Source organism: Diabrotica undecimpunctata, chromosome 5, assembly GCF_040954645.1.
Source record: "Diabrotica undecimpunctata isolate CICGRU chromosome 5, icDiaUnde3, whole genome shotgun sequence".
NCBI classification, from domain to species: domain Eukaryota; kingdom Metazoa; phylum Arthropoda; class Insecta; order Coleoptera; family Chrysomelidae; genus Diabrotica; species Diabrotica undecimpunctata.
Genome location: NC_092807.1, coordinates 34,945,028 through 34,956,856, shown reverse-complemented (window position 1 = coordinate 34,956,856; position 11,829 = coordinate 34,945,028). Strand labels below are relative to the sequence as shown.

Here is an 11,829-nt window from a genome sequence, read left to right as displayed (position 1 = left end):
GTAACCCGCTATTAAAAGGAAGTCTTTGTTTTTTCTGGTAATTAAATTTTTGTTTACATAGGTATTTGTGTTTCTTGGTTATTTCTGGTTTTCTCAATATAATTCTAATTTTAATATCCGTGTCTAAATAATTCATGTAATGCTAAACGAATGTTCCCAAAAATAAGAGCCTCTTACTTTTTTTATTATATAATATTTTTGAAATTACAGAAATTTCCTTTAATTTTGCGGTGCAGTGTACCTATATAATTTATAATTTTGAAATACAGCATACAGCTTTGTGCATATACGTACCTAAGTAGGTAGTACGTATATTATAATTTTTTATAAAGAGGTAAAATTATTGAGTCTCTTTTAATCCAAGCGCCATCTATGTATTAAGAGGTGAAACAGTCGACAGATTTCATTATATAATTCGACCGAAACGTACATATATATACAAGAGAGTGCAGTAAATACATGAAATCACAATATCTGAACAAATACCTAAAACAATGTAATTCTATACAATGCAACCTTTGTTTTGGTTTAACTACTTAAAATTTGGGGCACGTTTATCTAAACTGAAAAGGAAAAATAGTTTATTTGTGTTACAATCATGGAGTATAAAAAACGTTAGGAATGTTATTCTGTAAAATGAAGGAGAAATATTACCTCTAGCTAGATTAATCAAAGACATTTGTTATAGCTAATGTTTAATGTATCATCTTAAATGTATTTTTGTTATAATAAATAGTATGGTATCCTTAAGTCAATTTAATAAAACTTATTATTCTTCGTCATCATAAGTACCAGGCGGTTGAACAATTATGCCTTTATTAGGCCCATTTTGACCATCATCTGGTTTACGAAGTATGGAGCTTCTTGTTTTATGGGTTTTATCCCGATAAAATTTGTCAAAAGTTGCAAAAGGTTTTCCTATATTACCTAAAAATGGCAAACATTATATTACCTAAAAATGTAGGTACCTACAACAATCTATATATTGTACCTTTATCGAAATCTACACTTCAATACCAGTTCAACCGTATACAACATTTTCGATTTTATGTAGTTATATAGGAACAGATATATTAGGAACATCTTAAAAAGATAAAACAAACGCCTAGAAACGCCTAATCCTCTCATTAATTTTTTTTTATTCAAACTATAAATAAAAGTTTATTAGGTACTACATTGCTAAATTAATGTCTACCTCATCAAGTGTTTCAAATGTCATCCGTTATTTGACAATATCCCAAACGATGGTAAAATGCGTCTATTACATTTCATGCGTCTCTAGAAATTATTAGGGGTAGGGCGGGCAAGATGGCATACTTAGTTTATTTTCCATATATATCAGAGACATAAATAGAGATAAATCATTTCTTTTGAAGTATAATGATAGCCAGGTCATTTTTCTACTATTCTAAGTAACAAAAAATCACTCATACAAAGAGATTTATTTAAAAAAAAAAATCAAAATCAAAATGTAACAAAAAACCATTTTGCCCGCCCAGTGCGGGCAAAATGGCATACACATAAACAATAGTGTTTAATACAAAAATAATTATAAATTTTTATTTTTACGACGAAAAAAAATTGAAATTAAACATTTTAGTTCATACAAAGTTCGCAAATAAATTGTTTTGCTTTTTTTGGGAAGTCCAGCACATTCTGAATGTGACTAGTTTTGGCAAATTTGACATCTTAACTTCATTAGATTTGAACCTACTAAACGTATCATTGCAGTAAATGCAAGCGCAGTCCTCTTGTTCATCAACATCAATACTAAAGTGTTCTTCTTCATCACTTGATATATTGTTCAGTATTGGTCTGGTCACAATATTGCTCTTGCATTTTCTCTCCGACTGATGTCTATCTTTGTTCACAATGCGTCTTCCATCACTTAAACCATTGACTATTTTTCTTTTCACGACGTCCCCTTTTCTGCTTTTTATTTCTTGTGCTTTTTTTTTCATTTTCTTTTTCGCGGAGATATTTCAGGAAGGGGCTCTCGGTTAATACATCTTGGTATTAACCAGATTTACGTTTGGTAGATTTTCTTACATTACTCTAAGGTACCGGTGCCAATTCCATCAGGATTTCTTCAATAGATTCATCTTTAGAACCAGATGCTGATGGTTCTTGGACATCATGATGATCGTAAGTTGCAGCGTGAGGAACATTAACATCAGCAGGTAAAGATGTAGAAGCAATGTTAGGTTTATTAGTAGAACCAGGCACATCCTCAGGCACATATGTAGTTGCACTAGGCAAAAATGCATACTCCGGAAAAATGTCACGATTTATAGGTGATATTCCTGTGGCCCGAAAACCATTTATTGCGATTTCAATATTTGCTGTTTTCTCATATGCTTTCTGGAAGAGACTGGACACTTGATATATGGTTATTGTACGACCAGGATTTTCTCTGAGCCAATGAGTAACAGCTTGATTATAATATTTATGGAGTGGTCCGAAAAAGGCTACATCCAATGGCTAAAGGCGGTGCGTGCAGTGTACCAGCAGGCAAAGTAATACCACTGAATTCTGTTTAGCTAATTCTAAAGCTTCGTAGCTTTTATGGCTGGAGTGTCCGTCTAAAATTAATAATGCTTTCTGCGCAGGATTCGGCCTGACATGGTCAATGAAATGTTGCATCCACCTTATGAACAAATCTCCGGTCATGTATCCTGATTCATTATGCAATTTTAATATTCCTACAGGTGCGCCGTCATATACAAGTGGGTTAAATCTTTTTCGGGGGAAAATTATTGATGGTGGTACGTAAGTTCCTCCAGAACTCATGCACACTACAACTGTTGTGTGTACACCCCTTTCTGCGCTCGTGATAGAGCCCACTTGTTTTTTTCCTTTCTGAGCAAAGACTTTTGGCGGAACTTGGACGGTGGTCAAGGCTGATTCGTCCATGTTGAATATCATGGTATTTTGAATTTTATGTTCTTCAACAACTTCTTCTAACTTATCAAAAAATTTATTTACCTCAGGCTTATTGAATGCCTCGGCCCGTGCAAGAGACGTAGCTTCTGGAAGACGTAATGATAATTGCGGATTTCGTTGGCGAAAACCATGCAACCATCCTTTGCCAGCCATCTTGGTCACTTTATTGAACGGATGATTAATCTTCATTTTCTCTGCAATGCTATAGGCTAGCTTGCATAAGTCTGCTCTTGTCACGCCAAAAAACCGGGATTCAAGATACAGAATGTGGGTAACTATTGCAGTCTCCATGTCTTCGTTTAAAACTGTTGCCAGGGAGCCCAAATGTTTTTTTGCTTCAGTGGCAATTTGCTAAGTCGCCGGGTTATTATTACGTACCTACTTAAAAAATTATCAACAGAGCGCGTGTTTGTCAATCCCCACAACGTCGCCTGTAAAAAATGTGGTAAGTGCCAATAAATATGAGAGTTTCAGTACTATTTTGATGTTGTAATATGTAGTAAAGTTGGTATTGTTTATCTCGTTCTGTATAATCTTAAAATCATATAAGAATGAATGCTGGTGCTACTTCTAAAAAAGGCCAATAAGCAAAAGGAAAGGCAGAAAAAAAGAAATGCTGGAAAAGATTACTATACAAAGAAAAATAATAAAAAAGTTCCTGTCAAGCAGCCTCCTGAAAATAAGTTTAGTCGAATATTATTTTTATTTTTGGGGAGTAGTTATTCTGAAATTAAGGTTAGTCGAATATTGTTTTTATTTTTGGGCAGTAGTTATTCTGAAATTTTGTTTTAGATATTGTGCAAATGAAACTTCAAGTGTAAAGTGATACAGTATGAACAAAAATTGAGGCTTTTTCAGGAATTTTATGGTTTGAATGATAATGTACGGCAAAATACGTATGCTATGAATTTTATCCATGTGTGTGCTATCAAGAGGAGAACGCATGGAAATTATGAGAGACCAGAAGAGAGTAAGAGACAGGTTACGCTTTCCTTCACATTGCTCAACGGAGAAGGCAACGTTTTATAGGTATGTAGGAAGACATTTTGCGCGGTGTTTGGAATAACTCCAAAACAAATTGAGACATTAGCTAAGTTGAAAAAAAAGGAAATTCAGTTTATAAGGAAAAGAAAGGTAATAAACTGCAGTTTAGAAAGTTCATGCCGGAAGATAGAGCACTAGTTATCGATCACATAAATAAATTTCCCAGAGACGTGGGACATTACAACCGTTTAAAAAGCGAGAAACAGTATCTGAACTCCGATTTCAATATAAATAGACTTTACTTAGCGTTTGAGGAAGCTCATCATGATTCAGCAGTAAGCTATCGTTTTTACTTTCAAATTTTCAAAAAGAATTTTCCCAATGTAAGCTTTTGTCAGCCTAGAACAGATACATGTGCTACCTGTGATTTACTGCACATGCAAACAAAAGATCCCACACAGAAAGATGATCAATTTAAGTTAGAACTTCACCACTGAAAAGCTGAAGAAGCTGTAGAAGCAATGAGAAAAGACCATCAAAATTGTCAGCAACCCGCGAGTGACACCATGACAGTTTTTATCGATCTACAGCAGGTCTTATCATTGCCAACTCTAACTCATAGTCAAATGTATTATATGCGACAGCTTTCCAACTACAACCTTTGTGTTCACCTAGGGGACAATAACACTGATTTCATGCTTTTGTGGCATGAGGGTATAACACGACGTAGAGGGAATGAAATTGCGTCGTGTGTGTTGAAAGCATTCACTAATATATGGACACAGAAACGAAAAGTAACAATTTGAAGCGACAACTGTGCCGCACAAAATAAAAATAAAATATTATTGTTTTTATGGATTTATTTAGTTTCCAAGGGGTATTTTAATGAGATACATAAATCACAAGTATCTAGTATCAGGTCATTCATTTATGAGTTACGACAGGGATTTCGCCAAAATTGAAAAGCGAAAAAAGCTTTTAAGAGAAGTGTGGCGTACCTACCTATGGATTTGGTAAGAATGATGACAACAGCTTTGAAAACACCATTTCTTGTTACATTAATGAACCGTGGGGACTTCTTCGATTTTAAAGTTGCTTCTGAAAGTTCAATCAGTACATCCAAGCTTCAAATTTCAAAAGTTCAATGGATCAACATTAACCGACAAAATCCGGGATTAGTTAAAATACGAGAAACTCTAAATGAACTGGAAACTTGGAAATCAACAAAGGTTTTAAAGAGAAATGTTACAATTAAAACTATTGCAGAAATTACTCTTCCTAACTTGACCCGCCAGAGTAGAATTTCTGAAGAAAAAAACAAAACTTAGTGGCAATGGTTCCCTATTTGAAGAAAGAAAATGGAAAATTTTATGAAGACCTATTTAATCCCAATACTCCTTAGAACCTACATGTTTTGAGTTTTTCATTATTACTTACCCCAATATTTTATATTTTTGTGATGGCACTTAGCACATTATAAGATTTTATAGCTGTTTTATTTTTTTTACAATTATTTTACAAAAAGTTAGCAAAATTATTTAATGCAAAAAACATAATTCACTTGAAAAATCCTATGTTTAATTTTGAGAAAATCTCATTAAAATTGGCTCCGACCTTAATTTTCAGAGTAGGTACAATTTCAATTCTACGTAGAATTTCATAATTATCGCTTGTTAAATTTTCTTGTATAAAAAGCGGTCCAATTGACTGAGTACTCACTATACCCGACCATACATTTAGTTTTTGATGTCTGAACTTGAATTACTTCAAAACTATTTTTGATACTGAGAAGTTTGATTTATTTAAGACCTTCATGACTAGGTAAAACAGCAAGTGTTACATATGGTGAACTCGTATAGAAGTAAGGATTTCAATAAAAATAAAATATACAGAGTGTTGTATTTAAAAAAAAACAAAGTGACTAATGGTATTGGAAAAATGGTAAATTTGGCAACAATGCAAGTATCACATTTGAAATCTCCATATTGCTGAATAGGCGGAGGGAAGAATGGGGGAATGCCGGTCATCAGTTAACGACACTCACCGGAATACTTACTTTGTTTTTTTTTTTTAATTTAGCCTCCAGTGGCGTGCTTCCACATAGTGGCCGGTTGTCCAAGTACCTTGGATGCAACTAAGCACATGCCAGCTGGTTTTTGTTGTCGCAGTAGTTAAGTCGATATTTGTTGTCTGTGCGTTTTAATTTTTACAGGCATATAAATAAGCAATCATATATTTGTGCACAGTGTTTTAATTTCGGATTTCGGTACATTAAAGTTAAGGTTTTATAACTTATGCAAATTCACATTGAAAGTTGACAAAAAATATGTCTTCTCAAAATAATCTAATGTAAATGTGGCTGACTTGCAATGGGGTATTGGCAATCTTTGACTGGTATAACCCACGGGAAACTGCCATTACCCCATGATTTTAAAATATTTTAACCTGAATTTTTTTTTAAGTTTTATATGGTTACTTTACTATTGTTCTGTATATTTAAGATGCTACGACATCACACACGTTCAACAAGTAAGTTTTTCTACAGCGAACAGGTTCTTGGTAAATCGATTTTTTTGAGTTTTTACCGCTCTACAAGGGGAGTTTTAGGAGGAAGCCTGAGTGTAAAAGTAGTAAACTTTTTGCAACTTTTATGGGATCCCAAAATTGATATTCTCGACAACATTCAGCTTGTTCGTATGATTTTTTGGGGTCAAATCTCTGACGGCGAAGTCCATCATTTCAGTGCGGAAACCTGAAGCAACTAGTCTTAACCGAATAAAAATCTTTAACAAGACCGAGGTAAAAACATTTTTCAAAAACTTTAAAAACGTAATGAAAAAATTTAAGTTCATATCCATCAACTTCTATATAATATGGACGAAACAGGTATTACCACTGTTCAAGACACCAACAGAAGTTTAGCAGCAAAAGGGCAACAGAGAATGGGAGCTGTAACGTCTGGTGAAAGGGGATACACCACTACAGTTATTTATGCATTCAAAGCTGCAGCGACGTATGTTCCCACTGTTTTATTTATGCAAGACACCGAATTACATTACTTCTGGAAGTGAATGGACCACCTGAGTCTCTTTAAATGAACAAGTTTTACTAATTTTAGACAACCATGGTAGCCAAATCACTCTAGAAGCTTATAAGTCTTGTAAAGAAAATGCTGTGCCTATTCATCTCAACTCCTACAGCCACTCGATGTCGTTTTCTTTGGATCTCTCAAGGTCCAACAGGGAAATTAATTTTTTCATGAAAAGCAACCGAAAGGATTACAGTTTATAAGATTGCCGAGCTCTTAAACAAAGTATACTCAAATCTTGCCATGCTTGCTTAACAAATCTCTGGATTCGTTTAGTATCTGAGAAGGTGGCTGCAATGTCACCATCTCATGGTGTACAAGCGGTAACGTTTCAATATGTTACCCCTGCTGCCTGATTTTTTTGAAGCAGGGCCAAGTAACGCCAGAAAGATGCACTCTGCAGAAGATGCAAAGAAAAACGTGAAGATCGTTTAAAACTAAAATAACGAGTACAAATTGGTTCTGAGGTGGACTGTTCAAATGAGAGCTATCTATATCAGGAGTCTGGAGACAGCGACTCAGTGCACTTCGATGACAGTGAATTTAAAGATAATCTACTTAAAGGGTTTGGCTTCGAAGAACTACCGCAACAAATTAACGTAGGTGATTTTGTGATAGTTTTAAATTAAAAGGAAAGAATAATTTTTCGGCTGAAGTGGTTGAACTGAGGAAGAACTCTATTTTAGTAAACTTTATGTGTGCATATAGGAATAAAGGGCACATATTTGCTTTCCCATACGTAAATGACATGAGTTTCAACAATAAACATGACATTGTGGGAAAAATTAGTTTGAAAAGCTAATACATGGTAAAATAAATTTAGAATAATTTGCTATATTCATTGGTATTTGTCATGTGTTAATGTGTAATAATAAAGGAAATTTAATATAAAATTGTTCTTATTGAGCTATTCTAATATAAGACCGCCATTGCCCCATACCCTGACCGCCATTACCCTACATTATAGGGTAATACTCGTGGTACAATAGATACACAAGGTATGATACGTAATGTTAAAAAATCGGTCCGTTTTCGCGCATGACGTAGTCAAGAACGCTTATTCCCGCAACATTTGAATGTAGTTGTATAGGAAAGACTTTTAAATTTAAGTTTTTTTATATAATTTGGCTAATTTAATTATAGTAATTATAAAGAGATGATAAAATTATATTATTATAATATTTAATCAGAAATAAAATTTTGAAGTTAATTTAAGTTTTTTAATTTTTGGTACAGTTATTTTGTTAACATAGATCTCCTTTATAAAACAAGTTTTAATTATCTTTTATTACACGTAGGTACAGGTTAATTAACTTATACTCCAGAGTTCGATATTTCAGATGTTTAAAAAGATACAAAAAAGTGGTAATGAAGGTACACAAAATTTGTACGTATATACCTACTGAACTAAACACAAAATCAAAATAAATAATGATAAAGTCAACTTTATTTATATCGAATGAGCTAGCTGGCCATAGAATATGAGTGTAGTGAGGTCACACACTATTTCACAACATTTTAAATGACATCTTTTGTAATATTCAGACATAAAATTATCTTGGTATTGTTTATAATAATGATAACATTATATATTTTAATAATGATAACATGATTTAACAAAGAAAATATGTTATTTTGGAAGATGCTAAATTGATTTCCTCCGAAACAGTTCTTATTGCAAATTGCATAGCAGACTGAGGCTAGTTTCTTACTTAACAAATCGATATGAAAGAACCATTTAAGGTTTCATGACTAATAATTAATAAAACTAAAGATTTAGACTTAAGTCGTTGACCTAGAAGTAGTAAGAAGCTGCTCAACATTCTTTTTGGACTCTCTTGTGTTCGGCTCTTTGTACGCGTTTCTTTTAGTTGGTTAAAAGGGTAGCCGATTTTGATTTAGGTAAATAAAGACTAGGTACTGCCCCAGGTTTGAGTTTTAGACCCTTTTTAGAAACGTAATTTAAAAGTTCCTGTTGTAGATTTCTTTGGTAATCTTCAGTTTTAAAATGTTTAGAACAAATTCTTGCAGTATTACGATTAAAATTATCCTATCTATAACAAAATATAATCCAGAGTTTTCTGGTCATACTATCTTTAGGAAATGTATGAAACCTAAAGATTTTATCTTCATTGTCACTATTGCAACAAGCAATTGCACAGCGCACTTTGAAAAAGGTACAAAACCAGATATACAATGTCAAATATAAACTTTCAGTTTTACAAAAAATATACTATACAGTATAAATAAACAGTAACTAAACACCACAAGTACACACAAGACTCAGACACAGGCCCGCCTTACTGGTAATTTTTTATTATAATAATATTATATTTATATTAAGCATATATCTAAATTATTTTTTTATTATAAAATAGATGACTCAGTCAGCATTGAGTTACTTTAAAATATATTTATTATCTCATAAATTAATTTGCAATAGTCACCATTGATAACCGATATTATTGTTGAACTTTTGTTTTTATACAAGCCTTCTGTCTTGCCGGTGTAAAGTCATCTGAAGTCGATATTTATTGTGTTTTGCGTTTGAACTAATTTGTGTCTTATTTTCATATTATTATATTGTTTGATAAGTAAATTTTGTATATACTAATCGGCAGGTTTTAGTAATGTGTATATTTTTTATTTTACTAAATTTCATTATAAGTCATCTAAAATACCATATTGAATTGTAAAACAGATTTTTCTTTATTGTAATCTATTTTGTTTTTATTTCAGTAAAACTGCTTGGAAGTGAGTGACAGTGAATCAGAATAAGCAAATCTACTACTATTTACCTATACCTATTTTTTATTCAATTATAACCAAAACAAAACATTTAAAAAAAATTAGATCATTTTTTGACCATAATTTCAAAATTAATGTGTACGTTAAGCTGTAATAATGGGTTCGAGGTGGTTCGAGCGGTCACACTACGTCACACTCCTGGGCCAGCTGTCAAATGTCATGCGCAATATCATACCTTGTGTATTCATTGTACCATGAGTAATACTGGTCAATCAGCTGTTTTCAAAAAGAAATCATTGATGCTTTACAAACCCAATTGGAATATAACATAGCTAATTAACAAACGAAACATCGATGAAGACATGAGAAATATGGAAATACGGGCTTGGCGGAGGAAGGCGATGGATAGGGACGACTGGAGAAAAATTCTTGGGGAGGCTAGGACCCACACAGGGTTGTAAAGCCAAAATGATGATGATGAATTAACAAACGAACACATTTCACTGCAAATCTCAATAAAATATCACATCATTCATCATTCACAGTACTTTTCCCTTAAGTAACCGTCATTCCCCCGTTCTCCTCTGTCTCGGTTTTTGTACAACTCCGACTATCCATTTATATTAAAAGATAATTAGACATTTTTACACTTTTGTATAATTTTTAATAAACAACACATACTGTTCTTACTTTGGAGATCCTTTACATTAATCTAATTAATTTTAACTTTGGAAATATTTTAAGAATCTATTTTTTAGTCATATCGTATATTGCATGTAAAAGTTAGGATAAATGATGAATGAAGCAGTGAGTGGTTATTTGAGTGTATTATTGATTGCATAATTAACAGAAACAAACATACATTTGAAGAACAATTGTATTTTTCAAATAAATTCTTTATTGTGAAATTATATTATAAAATTGTCTCTAATTTCTGATAATAGACACGTCAAAGAACGTTATTTAAAATATATAATACGCTTCGCCTTTGAGACTACACAGTTTGTTTTCAAAGATAAATTTGAATTTTTTCATGCTTTTACTATGAATTCATGATTTACAAATAAAATTTAAACAATTGTAAAGAAAAACTAATACAAGAAAGAAAAATATTCTTATATATTAGTTGTATTTTGAATTGTATTTTGGACTGTATTTTGGACTGTATTTTGGACTGTATTTTGAAATAAGTGCCAAATATCTACTCGTAGGCACTCACTTTTCAGGTTGTAAATACATAAGCTAATAATCTTTTTATTTATTCCTAGAAGTTGTATAAAATCCTGTAACCTGTAATATATATCACAGAATTCTATCAAGTTACCAGAAATTTTAAAAAGTACTCACCTGTCTGATCTTCATGATTATCTAACTGATTACGTCTTAGTAACTTTGAATTTCTTGACTTTAACTTAGTAAATAGTTCTTTTTGTTTTTCTTTTACTAAGTTCATAGCTTTTTGAATTTTGCTTTCTTCCTTCTCTGTTTCTAAGAATCCCATCCTAGGAAGGGATTTTGGTTGCCATTCAGCTTTCGGCTTTAGTTCTAGTGGTTTTAGTTTGCCTTGCTTATATAGTTCAGATTTTCGTTTATAATACATCTGAGAGAGTTCAATTAACCTGTAATAAATAAATAAACAAAACTTATTGTTAATTCTGAAATAAGAGCGTACTTGGTTTGATGGGTTTCTTGGAAGTACACTACTTTTAAAGAACGTGTATTTTATTTTGTCCCTACAGTATACTTTTATATTTATGAAGAAAAACTTGTTCGATGCTTTTTCACCCATTTGGCGACTACTGAACAATCATTTTGTCATTTCGTAATGTGTATAGGGTTGTTATTTAACTTTCAAAACCCAAAACTCTTTAACAATTTTTTATTGCTTAAATAATTATGGGGGGAGGGGGGCAAGTTGTTACACGGGCAAGTTGTTACACAATTATTTTAAAACGCAGCAAGTATCATGAGTTGCCGATATTTTATGGAAAGTTGGGTCAACCGACCCGTCATCTGTGAACGGATATCAGATGCCAGACATCCATCATAGTGTTATTGCTTAGAAT

At 32.5% G+C, this 11,829-nt stretch overlaps 1 protein-coding gene across 2 annotated transcripts in view; it reads right to left on the bottom strand.

Moving 5' to 3' along the window:
• Nucleotides 1-667: 667 nt before the first annotated feature.
• Nucleotides 668-11,829, bottom strand: part of LOC140440595 (uncharacterized) — a 79,631-nt gene continuing 68,469 nt past the window's right edge. For both annotated transcript variants that reach the window (XM_072530971.1, XM_072530970.1), the window contains exons 4-5: nt 11,111-11,382; nt 668-927 (exon numbers count right to left, since the gene is read on the bottom strand). In XM_072530971.1, coding sequence (XP_072387072.1) covers nt 770-927; nt 11,111-11,382 — 430 coding nt within the window. In that variant the 3' untranslated portion in view covers nt 668-769. The remainder of the gene's footprint in view (nt 928-11,110; nt 11,383-11,829) is intronic.